We start from the raw sequence: 20,100 nt of genomic DNA, 5'->3' as shown, positions 1-20,100 counted from the left end.
CCAAAATTTCCCCTCCCGAATGAAAGCCCATCCTCGGCTTGTATCTAGTTTCGTTATTGTAATTTTTCAGAGAACTAAATTTGTTCTGTATTTACAAGCATACATGTAAGAGTGTACTTACAAGCAGCATCTGGTAGGACGTAGTTTCTGTGAGGTTCATTATGCATCAAATTGCAAATCGGTGAATGCACTGTAAGAATAGAGAAACATCCGTCTTTGCTTTAAGACAATATTTCTTAGGATTTTGTCTTTTCCTTTTGATGATTTTAGTCGGTTTAAGTTTTAGGTTTCCAAAGTTGTGTTATCGCTTTTTATTGCAGAACCAAAATTCCAGCTGACATTGAACATCAAAACTGCTTGCAACTTTCGTCCAATGAGAAATTGCCACATTCAAGTAAAGTTTGTGACATCACTCCTAACAGCGCTACGTCAATGGTCTGGTTTGATGCATTTTAGCAAGAGTATCTTAGCCTGTGATATCCTGCGACCACGGAAAGCAGACTATTTTTGTTCAGTTGATTACAGTCAGTCATCACATCTCGCCAAGGTACTGTAAGGGATATTGGGAAATTGTGTATCTGTTACTCGGCTTACCTTTATGTCCACAGAGATAATTGAGGTATTTATGATATGCCATAGTTTGGGTACGCCCAGTTAGTCTGTAAAATAGCGAATACCTATCTCTATTTGCATACAAAGTAGGTTTGGTGGAGGAAACCCCAAAGGTATTAAAACTAGTTGATGTTATTTTTTGTTTGTTTGTTTCAGAACCTTTATTTAGTGATCGGATTCTATTACTTTCGATATTCAATTTACAGGAATACAATGGATCACAAGAAAAGGTCATCTCTACTGCAGTGAATTCTGTCCACAAGCCCTTCCCTATACCACGTATTTGCCTAGTGCAGGGACCTCCAGGAACAGGGAAGTCGTTCACCATTGTTGGTCTAGTCAAGGAGATATTGAATGTAAGTTGCAATATGTTGTCGGAAATTTGAATTTGTGTTCTGTTCTCTTTTCTTGGATACAAAGCAATTCGTTTTACGCTTATTACCACAGACTGTTGAGGATGACGACTTACAACAAGAAACTGTTGTAATAAATAGAAAAAATCTTCTGGAAACTCTTACTTTGAAACTCAGAAAACTGAGAACACCAGACATAGGTATGGAATATTATCATGTAGCAAGGACAAAGCTGATTAGGTGAGAGAAAACTAAAAACCAATGGTGGTTAGTTTGTGGTTTTCAGGTTTGCAAGCGTGTCCGGAACTTTACTATGATTGGCCAGGACACGACTGGCCTGTCAAAAACAAATCAAAGTGTTCACTGTTTTTTGACTCGCACAGTTACATAGTGTGGAGTGTGATAACATATATGATTAATCAGTGGTTGATCAGTAGAGATTAATGAGTAATCAATAGTCCCCAAATTTTTTCTCATGGAATATTCATTGAGTAACTGTTAAATACTTATCGGTTACTGGTTACACCTTGATTTCAATGGTCTTTGGTTAGCTACGTCTGGCAAAAACTGGTGTGTGTTAAATTATCTTGTAACAGCGTTTTGTTTTTCGTAGCGTGCTCAAGAAATGCCAGCACTTACAACGTCAGGTCCATCAAATGGAAGTCTTGCAAACAAAGTGAGAATTCTGTTATGTGCACCATCTAATGCTGCCATAGATGAGTTGATTGGCCGAATAAGGGAGGCACAGATACAGCTTGACAAACGTCATGATAACAAAGAAAATTTGAGGCATAACCGGCAAAATGCTGTTAACTCAGGTTAGTTATACAGTTTTTGTGATAGTTACATATATAGTGAATCGTGCATGCGAAGTAACGGTGCAAAGGTCAGCTATTGATCACTGTGGTTGTGAAGTGACTTGCTGTTGCACATTTGCTAGTGAGCTGCAAGCAAAGTTAAGGATGTTGGCGAGGCATTTTAACTGCTGTTAGACGGATCTGTCATTATTAATTGAATGAAGGTACTGTTGAGGTTACTGTTGTTATCTCTGGACTTCTCTTGCAACTGTGCACGCTGCTTTGATTTATCCAAGAACGATTTTTGTGTTGCACTTTCATGCCAGAGTGGAGACATGCTGGCCTCATGGTTTGTGCGCTCGCCTCCAGATCAAGGGCTCCAGGTTCGAGCCCTGGCCGGAGACACTGCATTGTGTTGTTGCATGAGCAAGGCACTTAAAAGGACTGTGGCCAGCCTCCACCATTTTCGATGCCATCGAAATTATTGATATTGCATGGTGAAGTGAAATCTTTTTGCTTTACTGTAAGTTGTGTTCCTGAAAGTATCTTTGATTATCTTTAGTAGTTTCACGGTGATTTCCTTCACTTCGACATCCTCCGACATCCTCCGAATAAAATATGATAGCCAAACTCTTGCATGCAAACAAAAACAAAGGTGTGGCTGACTAGGGCCCTTTAACTCTCACAATGTGGGTTCAAGCCCTGGCCGGGAGCATTGTGTTGTGTTCTTAGACAAGACACTTTACTCTCACAGTGCCTCTCTCCACCCAGATGAAAAAATTGGTATTGGCCAATTAAATTCTGGGGGGTGGTGGGTGGGGGGGGGAGGTAACCCTACGATGGACAAGTATCCCAATGAAATACTCCCTGTTTCTTCATGCCACTGAAACCAGACATAAGCGCCAGCCTGATGGGCCACTTTGCCTTACTTTACTTTCATGCTATTAACATGGCACTAAACATTTTCTTTTTCATTTTTCTTTGACAAAAGCATTTGCAAACAACTGTGGAGATTTGTGTCTGGTGCGAGTAGGCCGTAAATCCCATATCCACCCATCAGTGATGAAATTCTCATTAGACAGCATGACAAAGCAGATCCTAGAAAATGCATCCATGTCAACAACAGAGGATAATTTAAACAGTACCAAAGAAAAGCTTCAAAGCACTGCTGCTAATGAGAAGATATTACAACGTGAAATTTGGATATTACAGACGTCGCCTCAATCCAATGAGTGTGAGGTATTTGTTGTACTTTCTTGTTATTTTGTGGTAAAATACCTGCTTTGGAAGCCAGGGTTGCCACACGTCAGGAAATGTTCAAGGAAAAATTATTTTGAGTTAGCGAAAATTGACATTTTGAAGAAAGTCAGGGAACTTCCGAAAATTGAAATGATTTAACACGGCTGAGTTTAGGTGTAATACCATTGAAGGCTGGAAGAAACATTTTGGGGTCACAGCTGTGATCTCAACAGTGTTTATCCTTACTGAAGAAGGAAAATGTGTTGAGAACTTATCAGTCTTAATGAATGAGTGGAAAGGAAGGCTGTAAGGGAGGTTAGAAGTATTTGGTATTTATTTCGTCGGGAAATTGTTTCTTTTATGTCAGGGAAAAGTCAGGGAATTTTGAAAAGTGATGTCTGTGGCAATCATGTTCAAATTTTACAGTCAACTCTGTTAACAAGACACCTTGGGGACCAGTACCTGCCTTTGGTAGAGAGGTGTCTTACCTTGAGGGAGCCAGGCTAAAGGAAGGGAACCAGTTTTGATTCAAAAAGTGTGTTTCCAAGCCGTATTTAATTTGCTGTGCTGCATATTCAACATTAATAGTGCGGCCAGCAAAGCATTTCTCAAGTTCCAGATTAGTAGTTGTCTACAAACCAATGCGTCTGCCATAAAGAAATGACTGTTTAGACAGGGCTCACTGAATTTGCAAATACTGGTCTAATTGTGATGTGTTATCAACAGCTCGAGAAACTGGAAACCAAAAAGGCAAACCTCATCAAACTCAAAAACACCCTGGAGCAACAGTACCGTCGAGAGAAAGACAAGAAAGCCAACAAGCGTCGGGAAGAATCACGGATAAGAAAAGAAATCCTTCAGTGTGCTGATGTAATCTGTACCACTCTGAGTGGCGCTGGTAGTAGCAGCTTGAAGCAGGACCTGGCAGGACGGTGAGAACTGCTATATTGTTACTTTTTAAGCCATGTTAGACTGCTGGCAGCCGGTCATAGTCAGATGAGTGTTTATCAATGAACACGAACACATAAGGGCAGTATGGATGTGTTTCTTCTTGTGAGTGCCACACTCATTTCTCGTCCCAATCCCTTCTAGCCTGCCTTGCCTTGTAATCCTTGCCTCATTTCGAGAGAAAGACAGAATGTCAGCAGTCTTAAGTCATATTGTCTTGAGTCAATATTCTCAAAGGAAATGTTACTGAACCTTTGGAAAAACGTTCTGAGAAGGATAAGATATCTTTAGATAAACTCTCTTGCCGATCAGCAACAAAATGTTTTGTTAAGAGTAAATTCGTCACGCCTACAGCCGAACGAAGGATGAAAGAAGCCAGTCTAAAAGAACATACAATGCAACTCATTTATAGCCTTCCGTTTAATGTTACCAAGACACTAGACTCGCCATTTTCCAATACAAAATAATTCATCACATTCTTCCCACAAATTCGACACTTTTTAGAGATTCAATCAAGGAACATGATAAATGTCACCTAAAGACAAACGTTAACCCATCTTTTTGCTACCTGTTCGGAAGCTCGGCTTTTTTGGTCTCTCTTTACTAATTGGTGGAGCTCCAAAAACGGAGATAGGATCACTCTCGATAAAAATGAAATAATATATGGCGTGACAGATAACTTCGCTCGTCATCTTGGCTTAAACCTCTGCTTGATTATAGCCAAATATTATTTATATACTGCCTCAAGAAAAGAAGAAGAGTTTTATTTCGATGCTTTCTTAGCGATTTTGACAAACAAAATTAAGATTGAGAAACATAAATCTAAGTCACAAATCAATATGTGAGAAAGCCTCCTATTGTAGCTAACCTCCTACATGAAAGTAATGTAAGATATTAAGAAATTGTAAATATTGTTAGTATTGTAAGTTTTGTTGGTATCGTTAAATTGTAAGTTACGTTAACATTGTAAGTAGAGTAGGCAATTTTTGTATGTAATGTAATGTTATTGCAAAAAAAAAAGTCATATTGGGGTTTTGAGCTCATGTTATTTTGTCATTGGTGGGGCTTTGAAGTAGCTGCTTGAATTAGGACAGTCGCTATGTCACCAGCTTTTAACAATGACTTGATTTGTTTTTAATTTACCTTGTTTTGTCACGTTGTAGACGTGTCTGCCCTTTCACTTGTGTTATCGTGGATGAGGTAAGACTGGAATCAAATAGACATATTTTTGTTTATTCTTGTTCTTTTGTTGAAGCTGTTGTTATTCTACTTATGTATGTTATCCATTGTCGTAACCTCGTAACTAAAATTTAATATTGTAACTGGCCACGAGAGACGTTCCTATCAAAACATTCCTTTCGTAAAAAAAAATGTTCCTTTTTCTGAAATGACTGTTAAAGAAAATTGCCATGTATGTATCAAAAGAAAACAACAGCAGAATAAACGTGGAATTTCTTACAAAAAACTAGTATTTTGCAGGCCTGTCAGTGTAATGAACTGGATTTACTCATACCACTGTGGTTTCAAGCATCCAAACTGGTGCTCGTTGGAGATCCCGAACAGTTGCCGTCCACTGTATTGTCAATGGTATGTCAAAGCTAAGTCAGTGTTTAGTTCCGCTGCTTGCTGTTTTTCTATCGTTTTGGAGTAATGTTACCGTTTGGGTCGTATCCTGTTTAGTTTCTCAAGCCTTTACGTATCAGTTTTGGCAGATCACGCAGGTGTGTTTGGCTGAAACTGTCAATCTCTGAATCTCTTTGTGAAGTTAATTTATAATGTAGTTAAATGAAATTTAACATAGTTAACGACTAGGAGCTAGTCTGGTCAGTAGCGTTTTTATAGGCGGTTGTCAGTGTCTTGGCCGTCTGTGAGCGTTTGGTTAGCGTTTGGTGCGTTTTGTAGCGTTTGATAAAGTTCAATGAAATTTTACATAGTTTATGACCAGGAGCCAGTCTGGTCAGTAGCGTTTTTGTAGGCGTTTGTTGGTGCCTTGGCCATCTGTTAGCGTTTGTTTAGCGTTTGGTGCTTTTCTGTAGCGTTTGCAACAGTCATATGGTCGTGAGAGCCCTGGGGCTTACATTGTCCAGCGGTATATTTGGTTAGTACATGTGTTGTCGTCCCATGTGCTCGCAGTGTGTTCATCGCTCTGTTAGTGTGGCGTTGTGGATTGAATTATAGTTTAGCGGTTCTCGGCGTTCTCCCTATTGCTTCGTTAACTATCTCGGTCGCTGTCCCGGTTAAAACAGAAGTTCTTCGATCTTCGACTGTGGCGTTTTTGTTTCGTCCTGTCTCCACCGCCGTGTTGTGGTTCGTCTTCACTTCTCTCGTACCTGGTCCGATAGTGTGCTCGCCGTTCAGATAGCCTGGCTTTTTGGCTGGCCTAGTATAGCGTTTCCCAGTTGGGAAAAATTTCGTCATTCGTCAACCGTGGTATCCTCGCCCGCTGTCGTGTTTCGTCTTTAACTGTCGTGGTTCGTCTTTAACTCGCTCGTCGTTCTCTCGTACCTGGTCCGATAGTGTGCTCGCCGCTCCGATAGTGTGGAGTTTTGGCGGGCTTAGTGTAGCGGTTCCCAGTTGGGGATAAAAAGAAATTTCGTCATTCATCCACCAGGGTTTCTTCGCCCGCTCTCGTGTTTTTGGTTCGTCTTTAACCCGCTCGTCGCTGGTTTGTACATCATGCCGAACCCACCTCGTTCAACCAACAATAGCTTGTCTGCCGGACTTCGTTCGGAGGACTTCCCTCTGTTGTCTTCCGCGCCGACAGTGGTTTCAATGGCTCCCTCTGGCCCTGTGGCGCCTTTGGCCGTCGATTCGATGGCGGAGGCTGTTGTTCGCGCACTTGGAAGCTCCCTTCCTACCATCATCTCTTCAATTCAAGGGAACGCCCCCTCGCCGTTAAATTCCTCCGTCCCTGGCACTTCTGCTGGCGTTGCTCCATCTAGCTCCTCCGAATCGACTGCTGTTTCTTGTGATGCCAACGTTTCATCTGTGGCTTCTGGGGCGTCGTCAGGTATGTTTACTTTGCCTGCTTTTGTTCCTACTTTTTCTCCCGTGTCGGCCATCACTGACTCGAGCTCGGCCCGCTTCGTGGCCCCCATCACCTCTCCGTTCGCTAGTTCCAGTGTAGCCAGTAGCCTGCCAAGCCTCGGTAATTCTGCATCAGTGACCAAGTCTGAGAAGGCTTTTATTGTCGGTCCGGGTCATGCACCAATCCCGGCAAAATTGGTCAAGAAGATCATAGAGGGCCAGTTCGTGGAGTTGGCGGATCTGCTTACGGTAAATCTTTGCACTGTGGAACAGGAACCACAGACCTTCCTGGAGGGTAAACTCCTCGTGTCCAACGCCAAACGCAGGCAAGTTGAAATTAAGGATATTCTTACCTGGACTGAGGCCTTCACAATTTTCCAGCTGGTCCTGTGTGCGTCTTATCCCCTGCGCTGGTTGGACCTGACGAAGTACAAGCTCCTCATTATTCAAACAGCCTGTCAGTATCCAGGTCTGGCTTGGCTTGAATACGATCTGGCCTTCAGAAGTGATGCCGCTGCCTCGGGCCTTAATGATTGGTCCAAAATGAATTTGGATCTATATAATTTTCATCTGCGTTTGCCAACATCGTCCTCACTGCAGCCAAAGCCATCCTCCCCTTCTGGGTTTCCTCAGTCTTCCTCAGGCAACCCGGACCCCCACTTACGTACACCATTCTGCCATTCCTGGAATGAAGGGCTATGCCGGTGGCCATTTGGGAGGTGCAGGTTCCGCCACAACTGCAGCAACTGCGAGGGAGAGCATACCAAGGCTAACTGCCCCTTTCCCCGCTCAGCTGGACTTCGTTCCGGCTCCCCCTCCCCTGGGGAGAGAAGGGGACAGTACTGACGGGCGAGGTACGCCCAATGCTGTATCTGTACATAGTTTTAATAATTTGATTGTGTTGCCTGGCCAGCAGACTGGACTGCCTCAGCTGGCAAATTTGTTTTGTCCCGTTCCAGTTTCCATTCCAGTTTCAGTTCCAGCTTCAGTTCCAGTTTCAGTTCCAGCTACGCCCTGCATTACAGCTGTCTCTGTTGCTCCGTTATCTCTGGTTTCTAAGGTCTCATTATTACAGCTGGATCAATTTCAAGCGGAGTTGCGCCATCATCCCGATGAATCAGCTGTAGCTTATGTGATTTCTGGCATACAGGATGGATTTCGGATAGGATTTGACCCCTCCTTGGTGTCACTCAAATCTGCATCTTCGAACATGCATAGCTCTTCCGAACACCCAGCAGTGATTGACTCCTACTTACAAAATGAGCCTGGGAAGTGGCGTCTCATTTTGGACCTCTCCTCACCTGAGGGGAAAAGCGTTAATGACAGCATCCCTAAGCCCCCGTTTACAGTTCAGTACGTTTCAGTGGATGCCTTCATTGATGGCATAATGACTCTGGGCCGAGGAACATTAATGGCCAAGTTCGACGTGGCCAGTGCATATCGGAATGTGGCAATCCACCCGGATGATCGCCCCCTTCTTGGCATGAAGTGGCATGGGCAATATTTTGTGGATATGGTGCTCCCATTTGGGCTGCGTTCTGCACCATTCATCTTTACTGCCATTGCAGACTTGGTTGAATGGATTCTGGTTCAAAATTATGATGTCACATTTCTCCGTCATTACTTGGATGATTTCCTCACCTTGGGCCCACCGGCTTCCCCTGTCTGCCACAACAACCTTCAAACCTGTGTTCAACTGTGTAAAAAACTTGGTCTACCACTTCATCCAGATAAGCTGGAGGGACCTGCGACTCATCTTACAATCCTTGGGATTGAACTTGACTCTGAAAAACTTCAGGCGTGCCTCCCGGCTGACAAGAGAGTTAGAATTGTTACACTGTTAGATGAGTGGGCTGCAAAACGTTTTTGTAAACTTCGTGAGCTGGAATCACTGATTGGCCACCTCCATCACACCTGCAAGGTTGCCCCACAGGGTAGGACATTCCTTCGCCGGATGATCAACTTGCTTTGTGCCTTTTGCCACGATGATCACCCCATTAGGCTTAACCAGGAATTCCAACGGGATTTAACATGGTGGCGGGAGCTGTTCCAAACTTGGGATGGCCTCAGTTTTTTCTGTATGCCCACGTGGGCCCCTCTCCCGGACTTCCAGGTCTCGTCAGATGCAGCTGGCTCTTTGGGATACGAAGCTATTTTTAAATCCCACTGGTTTTCTGGTGCCTGGTCAGTTGCACAAAGTTCATTATCTATAGCGCATAAGGAACTCTTCCCAATTGTGGTAGCAGCCTATCTGTGGGGCCCTCAGTGGGTATCTCGGTGGGTCGAGTTCTTATGTGACAATGAGTCCGTGGTGGCTGTACTTAAGTCTGGCACCTCGTGGGACAAAAGCCTAATGGTGTTGCTGCATTATTTGACTATGCTGGCCATCCGTCATTCCTTTTCGTTTACAGCTTTATCAGTTCAAGGTAAAGCTAATCCAGTTGCTGATGCACTCTCTTGATTCCAATTTCAGCAGTTCAGACGCCTGGAGCCACATGCCGACCCGACCCCATCCCAGATTCCTGCTTCCCTTTTGGCAGCGCTTCAGATGCCTTGACTCAGAAGTGTCAGTTCCTACTTACCCAAGGTCTTGCACCATCCACCCAACGAGTGTGCCGATCTGCCCAACGTCGATTTATAGACTTTTGCTGCCAGGATGGTCGTGCAAACCAGGATGGCTACAGTCCCCCGGCCAATGAGGAGACTCTCATGCGCTTTGCTTCTTTATTGGCAGATAACCTGAACCATTCCTCCATCAAGGTCTATCTTTCAGCAGTACGCTCCCTTCATATTGACCATGGCCTTCCAGATCCTTTAGTCAACTGCCTTCGTTTGCAGCGTTTACTTAGGGGCATTAAGCGGGTTCAGGGTCCAGCTTCACCTAGGCGCCTACCTATCACAGTAAATCATCTGAAGGTCATTCAGCGCTCTTTGGACCTGTCTACTAGAGACCATGCGATGTTGTGGGCTGCGTGCTGCTTGGGATTTTTTGGTTCTTTGCACGCCGGGGAGTTCACAGTCAACTCTGTGTTTGATCCTAACACCCATATGACTGTTAGCGACGTGCAAGCAGACTCCTTAGTGAACCCCTCGTGTTTTAAAGTCCGTATCAAGTGCTCCAAGACAGACCCCTTCCGCATGGGTTGTGATATCTACTTAGGGCGTGGCTTGGGCTCTGTGTGCCCCATAACGGCTTTGGGCAATTACTTGTCTCTGCGTGGGTCCGCTCCAGGGCCACTGTTTATATTTAGCGATGGTCGTCCCCTTACGCAGCAGCAGTTATCATCCTCTGTGCAGTCCATCCTAAATGAGGCAGGGTACTCTGGCTCATACTCTGGTCATAGCTTCCATATTGGGGCAGCGACAACTGCAGCGGTGCAGGGAGTTCCAGATCACCTTATCAAGACCTTAGGGTGGTGGTCTAGTGATGCCTACCAGATCTATATCCGAACTCCAGTTAGTTCCATTGTCCGTGTATCCTACCAGTTGGTGGCTTAACAGGTAGCAGATTACTCTGGGTACCAGTGGGGGTGGGTGCCTCAGGCTGGGGTTGTTGGGGGCTGTGGCCTTGGTGCCCCAAGCCCCCTTACTCCAGGTTGTTCCATCCCGGAGATCCCCTCGGCATGGCGCCGGGGGCTCGTGGCTTGGTTGCAGGTTGGGCAGGCCAGTCGGGTGTTCTAGCGCCTTGGGGATGTGACTGCGGTTGCAGCCCCCGGGCTTCGTAGGCACCTTCCCTCCACTAGCGACTTGGACGTTAAATGTAGTTAAATGAAATTTAACATAGTTAACGACTAGGAGCTTGTCTGGTCAGTAGCGTTTTTATAGGCGGTTGTCAGTGTCTTGGCCGTCTGTGAGCGTTTGGTTAGCGTTTGGTGCGTTTTGTAGCGTTTGATATAGTTCAATGAAATTTTACATAGTTTATGACCAGGAGCCAGTCTGGTCAGTAGCGTTTTTGTAGGCGTTTGTTGGTGCCTTGGCCATCTGTTAGCGTTTGTTTAGCGTTTGGTGCTTTTCTGTAGCGTTTGCAACAGTCATATGGTCGTGAGAGCCCTGGGGCTTACATTGTCCAGCGGTATATTTGGTTAGTACATGTGTTGTCGTCCCATGTGCTCGCAGTGTGTTCATCGCTCTGTTAGTGTGGCGTTGTGGATTGAATTATAGTTTAGCGGTTCTCGGCGTTCCCTCCCTATCCCCCCCTTTCTTTTCAGCATTTTATTTTATTTATTTATTTATTTATTTACTTATTTACTTATTTACTTATTTATTTATTTTTTTTTTTTTTCCACCAATGCCGTCTGGCTTGAGTGTGACGGGTGCCTGTAAGGGGCTTGGCGCGGGGGGCTCGTGGCTTGGTTGCGGGTTGGGCAGGCCAGTCGGGTGTTCTAGCGCCTTGGGGATGTGACTGCGGTTGCAGCCCCCGGGCTTCGTAGGCACCTTCCCTCCACTAGCGACTTGGGCGTTAATTTATACTTAACTGCCAAATTCTAAGATATGGTATTTTCACTCTATCCCTACTGAATGCACGTCTTGTAGAAAGCAAAAGAGAAGTTATATGGACGATCCATGTTTGAAAGACTCTACAGATTCTTCAGGCATCACAAAGAGGGTAAATATTAGAGGAATCTTAGTTGTATGCTTGATTGGATACCTAAGTTGTAGCACTGTTCTCTAAAATCCAGTACATTGCGCTGGCTCCTTATCAATATTCCAACTTAGGGATATCTGCATGAACAGTTTGTCTCATCGACTCCGTTCTTTTACTTGTATGTTCCTGAAAACAGTGCAGGTTTTATTTCAACAGGGACTTACGGGTAACTAAAAGCCAAACACCGAACGTTTAGCAGTATTCTTCCTGAAATCATGGTCAACAAGAGAAAAAAGAGAGGAACTGAATCTTAACAAGCATGGTTGCGTTCAACAACCAGGGGCGACACTTGTTCCTTGTCCAAGGCCAATACGCTAACTTTAAACCACTGTATCACGGTCTGGCTTAATGGGAAAAGGTGTTGGTCGCTTGCCCTGCGTTTTTTTCAACGATTGGCTTCTCCCCTGAAATAATTTCTACGTAACGTCTGTTATTTCCTCAGCATGCACCAGGTGCTCCGTTATTTGGCTGTTATCTTTTCGATATTTATTATAATCATGATTGGCTTTTGTGCCACACTGCTCGCACGGATATAAAATGTGTAAATTATCCATAGAAATGGGGAAACCAGTACTGATGTTGGAGGAACAGTATCGAATGCATCCAGAAATTGCAGCCTTTCCTTCTAGCCATGTTTACAACAACTGTCTCAGGAGCCACAGGTTAGATACTGTTGACTAACTGCTCTTGTGTTGCTTTACTACTCAACTTGTAAAGGTGCACTGCAAATCTTAGTACAACTGTTCTTCCCAAGAATTGTTGGCTGAACGTTATTGTAATTTCTCATACTTGGTTGTGAAGTGGTCATCTTTGAATTGATCATCTGTGCAGTCTGACTGCTAAAGTCTGCTTGAGTACTAGTCATATTTTAACTTCCTGCTGCGCGAACTTCATAAAGCACTGTCTTAGATACCATATGACAACTGAGTTCATACATCCCCAACCCCTCTGCCCTTGTCTGTCACTCTGTCCGTCTGTCCGTCTGTCTGTCTGTCTGTCTGTCTGTCTAGTCTGTCAGATTGCCTTAACCCTTTTATCTGTTTGTCAGTCTGTGGCATGCCTGTTTGATTGTGTTTGAAAATCTCTTGCAAAATCATAAATAATCAAAATAAAATAATCATAATCAAATACTTACACAGTGTTAACCAAAATATGGTATGAGAGTTTTTATGTCCTACCTATTTGTCTTAATATTGTAGCTCGTTAGACAAGAGGCCCTTTCCATTGGCAAAGCACTATGCACTGTTTGACGTCCACCGTGGAGGGGAAATTTCTCAGGATAGAGGGTAAAGTTGGCCCATGATTATCTTATGTCCAGCCATAACCAACGTTCGGAATTGCCAGTTCTCCTTAGCCATTCTAAAATTGTGTTGCTTGTAGCTCGTTTTCTTAACTGTCGTTGGAAAAACGGACTGTATAGGTAATTAGTATAGGTAATCGTATGAATGCGAGTGTTATTAAGGATGCACCTTGCATTGCACGAACCTTTGGGCGAGTGCAATTTGAAACAGTTTTCAACTATCACTTGTGGGGTAAATCCCTAATTGTCCGAGCTTTGATATGATTACTCATTTATGATATGACTGAGAAAATTATGAATACGCCTGTATTTATTTCCACTGCAGTGCAAATTACAAATGTACGAGAAATTTGCATGATTTCAGCCATTCACAGTGAAGAAAAGAATAAGACTTTTCCACAAGAGAGCATGTCGGATTTGATCTTTATTGATTTTTGTCCATTTATTTCCAATACACTTGTCCCACACACCTATGCCATTTTGAAGACCAAAGACACCACGGTACAATAGTCTAGTGTATGTAGAATTAATGAAAGACAACACATTTATCAGCAATTCACTCGCAGCTCTCTTCAAGAGTCATACTGTACACCTTAAAAGTTGTCGACTGACTGTTCCTTGTTACATCTTAACCTATGTTAAAAGGGCTCAGTCACGGTATTTTGAGTTATTTTGGCCACATACAGAATCACCCTTAAGTGGTAGGAAACCTAAAAATAGCCGTTTAATAAGAAAGAAAAACACCAAAGAGATAATGATAAACCGTAAAGGAACAAGGATGGCTAAGGATGGAGAAGATTAACACAGATTACAAACGACGAATTTGAACAATTGAGGCTAAACTTTTCAATATGCGCAAACCGTGACTGAGCTCCTTTAAAGCCATTTTTGTTTCCGGTGTTGTCTACAGAGCATTATCTAACCCAGCTGAGGTAGATCTGATTGTCAAGTTGTGCCGTGATCTGGCAAAGATACTGTACGTGGAGAGTGTTGGCATTATCACACCATATCGCCAACAGAAAGGCGAGATTCAGAGTAGGCTTATGGATGAGTGAGTATAATTTTTGTTGTTAGGAAAATGTGTGAATCAAAAACTTTGTAAACCTCACCTGTGCAGACAGACAGACAGACAGACAGACAGACAGACAAGGAAACGTTTTCTAGTGCTTCAAGTAGGATGTTTCTAGTTATATGGCACCATGACTTTCGTCAGTATGAAGGCTTGCAACATTGTCACTGTATTCAGTCACTATAGACCTTTTTTCAAGGCTTTCTGCTTCCTCTGAAACGACTGTACAGGTTCTTTAATTTCAAAGTGTAGAACAGAAATCTTATCGATATGAAAGGAAAGTTGCACTCTTTGCTTTCCATTTTTGCTTCACCTGGCTTTTAAACGTTTCGTTTTGTCGACGCCCTGTTGTATGTGCTTGTTTTAGGGGTTTATCCAGAGGTGAAGCTACAATTGAAGTAAACACAGTTGATGGCTTTCAGGTAAGTTTTGAACTTTCGTATATCGTGGTAACTGTGCGACTTTTGTGATCATTCAATAAGCTGCATGTTACTATTTCATTTTCAGGGAAGGGAGAAAGATGTCATCATTTTGAGTTGTGTTCGAGCACAGAATTGTTTTGGTTCTATAGGGTAAACAGTTTTTCTTGGTCATATTACATAGATTTTAAGTTTCAGTCGCCACTAAGGGCACAGTCTGATGATCGCTTTAAGCGTGAAACTCGAGTAACTGTACTTTCTATCTCGATTTGTATTTCGCTCTGCATGCATTTGTATCGAGCACTCCTACCATTGTGTGAAACCACTTCTATTTTTCTCTGTTTAGAGTTTAAGTTGTAGATTTTAAATTAAATAACGTAGATTTGAAATTGTATATATCTTACGTTCATTCAGGACTTGATTGTAAAGACTCACGTCTCCTGACTGACGTTTTTTCAATAAGAAAGAAAGACCTCATTCATTCGTTCATTCATCCATCCATCCATCCATCCATCCATTCATTCATTAATTCATTCATTAGCTAGTAACACTCCCTGAAGCCAAACTAACATGATTACATTGGTACTATTCCATGATTCCTTAATAAGAATGAACGTTCGGAGATTACGTGGGTTATGGGTCTACCATTTTTGGAAGCCATCTAAGTAAAACAATTGTTAAATGCTCTGTGTGTACCGCGAGATACCTTACCCCAGAATTTTATCACATTCACAAGCTCACCACATTTTCATCTTCATCGTTTTCTCCTTTGACTCAACACGTATCCGTTTCGTTTGTAGGTTTCTTAGTGATAAGCAGCGAATGAGTGTCGCCCTAACAAGAGCACGACATGCACTTTATGTTTTTGGTCACATGAAAACTCTCAAGGTAGGAAAATATTGGAAATATCCTTGCATGTGTTTCTTCAATTGCAAGATTCCAGTATATCTTGGAAAAGTATTCAAATGAATACTTTTTCTGTGAGTTATGAAGAGGTTTCGATATCGGCTGTTCTCCAATTGTTTACGCGGTTAATTATGGAAGTTACATGCTCTTATCTTTGTTGTCTTGCAGGGAGGTTCTCCCGACTGGAAAGCCTTGGTCGATGATGCAGAGGAGAGACATTGCTTGTTTCCTGTTGAATCTCCACGAGAGGTGCGGTCAGTTCTTTCCATCCGCTTAACCAACGACATCCATTCTCCTGCTAAAGACCCTCGGTCAAAGACCAAACACATCTCAGCGCAAGCGAGTGATTCTCACGATAACAGTTCCAGTAGCAATGACTTTGGTGTACACCAGATGGATGCACCTCTTGAAGGTTCTTGCTCTGGTTCAGCAGTGGAACGCAATGAAGGGCAAGTGAAGCCAGTTTCTACCAGTAGAAGAGAGCCGTCGGCAACTGTGGAACGAAGGGCTCACACGTCGGCAGCAGAAATGGCCAGCAGTGAACCGTTACTTGGTAACGGTCAGCGAGATGGCCATGCTGCAGAAAGTGGGAAAATGATTGTCAATTCCTCACGCAGTACTAGGCAAGAACGACAGAAACATGAGAAGGAAGGGGTACGATATAAAGATCGTCACCAAAAAGAGACTAGGGAAGTGTCAAGACACCGTTCGAGATCTGATGATCATCGTAGTGATCCTCGCCGTCATGGAAACCGAGACATCAGGAAGAGGGACCATCACCACAGGAGTCACCATAGGCGAGAACAGAAAAATGGAGCCCCTGTTGAGTCAAATTCAAACCGCAATCAGAGGGAACATCGCAGGTACCATTCGTCACACCGCGATGGTGATTATGATCATCGTGATCGTGATCGAGATAGTGATCGTGATCGTGATCGTGATCGTGATCGTGATCGTGAGCGTGAGCGAGTTGAAGGCAGTGCATTTCAGGGAAGACAAATGGAACCAGGCCAAAATATCATGAAACTAGACACAACATTTCCCACAACATTTCCCACAACAATCACCACTTCTTTGGACGAAGATGAAGTTTCTAATGAAGACGAGATACATTGTAACAACGGACTTGAAATAGGCACACAGGATCCTCATTTCATTTCTCTTATCGAATACAGTGCGGCTCATAATGCGGAGCATTTTGTTAAATTACGCCAGCAAGAACGGCAATCCAGTAAATCTCCGGCGTCGCCTGTTGAAAATGGATGGTCACCAGCTGAGCGTGAATGGTCACCAGCTGAGCGCGAATGGTCACCAGCTGAACATGAATTCACATCAGCTGAAATTAAATTTTCACCAGCTGAAACCGCAGAGTCACCTAAGGAAACAACTTCAACCAGGGTTCCACACCCAGGGGTTCAACCTAGAGTTCAAACAACTGTAACCAGGGTGCCAAACCCAGGGGTTTCCAGAAGAATTGAGACAACTGTAAGCAGAGTTCCGAACCCAGGGGTTTCCCCTAGAGTTGAAACAACAGTAAGCAGACTTCCCAACCCAGGGGTTTCCCCTAGAGTTGAAACAACATTGAGCAGAGTTCCCAAACCAGGGGTTCAACCTGGCGTTGAAAAAAATGTAAGCAGATCGTCAAACGCAGTAGCTTCCACTAGAGTTAAAGAAGCTGTAAGCCATGCTCCAAATCCAGGGGTTTCTGCAACTCCAAACCCACTTCCCACTCGAATCACCCAACACAGGTCCTCTAGCTACTCTTCGGCTGCGACTTTGCCATTCACATCTTATACTACACATCCAAATACACTATCACGTAGAACTTCTGGAGCTGCAGCTAGTTCTTTTAGTCTCTCGTCTGGGCCTGATATTTCACAGCCCTCGACCTCAGGAGGTAACCGGTCGCTCGATCGAAGAGAAAGTAGAACTGAACTAGACCCAGGCGCTCAAAGAGCGTCAGACATAGTAAGGCAGCGGTATCCTCCTGTAAAAGGCCCACCGGTAATCCCAATTTCAAGTGTTGTTGGAATCTGGAACCTCCATGGAGGATCTCGGAAACGAAAAGCACATGCCGACACTGGAGACGTCAATTCGCTGAGACAAAGAGCCAGCGGCGGCGGCGGCAGCTCGCCACCAAAGAGATCAGCTAAAGGTGCCACCAAGAAAAAGATGCGACAAGAAACGAAGAAGTACCAAGAAAATTTCAGAGGGAGAAAGAATTGGAAATGACTGACCACAGTAATGGCTATTGTGACATTCCAGTTTATCCCTTAAACATTTTCTTCAAGAGGACACCACATTCAAGCGACAGATAGCGGCACAATTATTGCAAACTCGAATCCAGTTGTGTTTTAAAAGACTAGAACATTGTGGCAAGGAAGCAAAACATCTAATCAGCAGGTGTAAATAAGTGACTTTCCGACAAATAACACAAAGATTTTTAAATACCTCGATAAAATCTAAACGTTGGGACAGAATTCACTTAGGAAATCAATCAACCTCGAGTAGAATTCGTGTTAAAAGCGTCAACCTCGTTTTCAAAGTTCTCAAAATTGCGCGAAATGAATTCAAACCCTTTCCATTCCAAAGGAAAACTCAGCAAGTTTGAAAATGACATTTTACACTTACTCATTCAGTGGAATCCCGCCTAGAGAAACAAAAATTTGGAGATTCAAGAAATCGACCGTAAATTTTTCCTTACTTTTTTTGTCAAGTTGGCAAGATGTTTCCTCCAATAATAGGGGAGTTAGAGGGGTTTGGAAAAGTGGAATTTCCACTGTAATAGTGTTTTCACATGACGTCATCAATTTTTCAAATCCAAAACTGAAGGTTTTACCCTCATCAGGCATAAGAGGTACTAAATTTATATCTGTTTACAACGTTCCAGCTCAATAGCGTCCTTCGTTTGGAAAACAGCGCATTTTGAATTTCGGAGTTATGGCGTGCAAGACATAAAGCTAAGATCGCGTTTGTCGAAAATTACACACCTATCGTGATTTTTACGTATTTAGGAGTTAAAGTATTAGGAAGAGTGCTTGTGTAAATGTTTTGTGGTTCGGTTCAAATAATCAGTCGAATAGATACATAGGCGTAAGGGCAACTTTTTGCTAGGGGAGGCGGTGAGCCATTTGCCCAAAAAATTCGCTCAAGTTGTCCAAATATGTACGAAACTGAGTCGAAAAGAAACGAGGGTCACTAACGGTGCACTGACATAGACCTACATATGAAGAGAAAATATTCTTACATATGATTCTGTCATATGAGCTCATAAAACACGTTAAAAGATATAGCTGTCTCTGCCATTTCGACGCCCGAAGATTTCAATGATACGATCCATGTCATTGTAGACTACAGAGTTGGCATATGCCCTTTCAATGTTAATAAGTGCGATGTTGCTTACACGTTTATGCCCCATGGTGCTGCGGAGGATAGTTTTTAATCTGCGCAACGCACTGAATGATCTGCAGAACACGATGTAGCAGGTATCACTGCAAGGATATGTACCACATTAGACAATTCTGGAAACATATCAAATAGATCATTCTCGTGCATTGTCTCCAGCATTTCTGAAACAGTCATACAGCCTAATCCGCGCGGACGACGAAAACTCGCGTACATTTTCTGCTCGGCTTCCAGAATCTCGCCGTCGATTTTGTAAAATTTAGCTACGCGGGAGAAGCTTTCTTTATCAGGTGTTCACTATGACTGATATTTTCCAAAGCACAGAGTATTTTCTGGTCATTTCCGCTTAACCTGAGCTCAATATGCGAGTCATAATAATAATAAAAAGTTGTTGTTGTTGTTGTTGTTGTTGTTGTTGTTGTTGTTGTTGTTGTTGTTGTTGTTGTTGTTGTTGTTGTTGTTGTTGTTGTTGTTGTTGTCAAGCTCGGACAGCACCTTGTCGATGGACGCATAGTAAGTGTTAATACGGTGGTGCGATTCCGGTGTCAGCTGCGTTTGTCTTTGCGCATGTTCATCTACAAGGGCTTGAAGGCGGTGCGATGGCGTTTGTCTGGGGTGCCCTGGCTTCTCGTAATTCAAACTGAGAATTGGTCAGCCACTTCTTCATTTTCAGACCCATTGCTGATACTATCTGCCATACGCTGTTGAAACTTTCTACACTCCGACACTGGTGCAGGGTCTGAATGGTCATGTCGGCATTTCTACGAGCGGAGATGACGTCAACCGTCCTCCCCTGAAGATATCAGCCCAGACTATCAGTGTTGCTCAGGATTACTTTCAGCACACACAATCCGAAAATAAACTCCAAGTCACAAATTGCGGTTAATAAGGCTCTGCTCTCAGAGTAGGTTTTTGGATCTTTTTCTTAAGACAGTGTGAGCGGGGCTTTTACAGTGCGTTCCATTTGCCCAAATTTCTCTTGTTGCCCAAAAAATTCTGAGTTGCCCAAAATTTTGGTGGGGCTGCAGTCCCGCCCCCCCGGCCCGTTCGCCTATGACTAGATAGCCAAAGTAAGTTCCAGATGTTTACACTATTTTCTCCCCGCCATATTGGAGGACTAAGGAGGTCCAACAACATGGCGGGTCCATACTAGGCTCTCTAATTTTGCGCGGAACATTTCGACGAATATCTCAACTTTGGGACAAGGCACACACCTTAAACTTGGAGAACTGTCCTCTTTATTTATCGTCTGCCGTAATATCACAGTTTCTCGACTTTATCCACTGAATGGTTTTTGATTTTGTTTTTTATTGCGTGACAATGAACACACGCTATAGATATAAAGTGACTAAAAAGTTTATCTCTTCCAATCCGTAACGT

The 20,100-nt window shown here is 43.4% G+C and overlaps 1 protein-coding gene across 2 annotated transcripts in view; it reads left to right on the top strand.

The window, feature by feature from the left end:
• Positions 1 to 20,100, top strand: part of LOC145478671 (uncharacterized) — a 53,743-nt gene extending 33,643 nt beyond the window's left edge. For both annotated transcript variants that reach the window (XM_081456769.1, XM_081456770.1), the window contains exons 14-28: positions 321 to 547; positions 819 to 968; positions 1,579 to 1,783; positions 2,754 to 3,001; positions 3,728 to 3,933; positions 5,113 to 5,149; positions 5,429 to 5,536; positions 11,510 to 11,582; positions 12,178 to 12,283; positions 12,821 to 12,907; positions 13,832 to 13,972; positions 14,358 to 14,412; positions 14,498 to 14,562; positions 15,210 to 15,297; positions 15,484 to 20,100. In XM_081456769.1, the coding sequence (XP_081312895.1) occupies positions 321 to 547; positions 819 to 968; positions 1,579 to 1,783; positions 2,754 to 3,001; positions 3,728 to 3,933; positions 5,113 to 5,149; positions 5,429 to 5,536; positions 11,510 to 11,582; positions 12,178 to 12,283; positions 12,821 to 12,907; positions 13,832 to 13,972; positions 14,358 to 14,412; positions 14,498 to 14,562; positions 15,210 to 15,297; positions 15,484 to 17,547 (3,860 nt within the window). In that variant the 3' untranslated portion in view covers positions 17,548 to 20,100. The remainder of the gene's footprint in view (positions 1 to 320; positions 548 to 818; positions 969 to 1,578; positions 1,784 to 2,753; positions 3,002 to 3,727; positions 3,934 to 5,112; positions 5,150 to 5,428; positions 5,537 to 11,509; positions 11,583 to 12,177; positions 12,284 to 12,820; positions 12,908 to 13,831; positions 13,973 to 14,357; positions 14,413 to 14,497; positions 14,563 to 15,209; positions 15,298 to 15,483) is intronic.

Source organism: Orbicella franksi, chromosome 2 (genome assembly GCF_964199315.1).
Source record: "Orbicella franksi chromosome 2, jaOrbFran1.1, whole genome shotgun sequence".
In the NCBI taxonomy this organism is placed as follows: Eukaryota; Metazoa; Cnidaria; class Anthozoa; order Scleractinia; family Merulinidae; genus Orbicella; species Orbicella franksi.
This window is presented reverse-complemented; position numbering and strand designations above follow the sequence as displayed.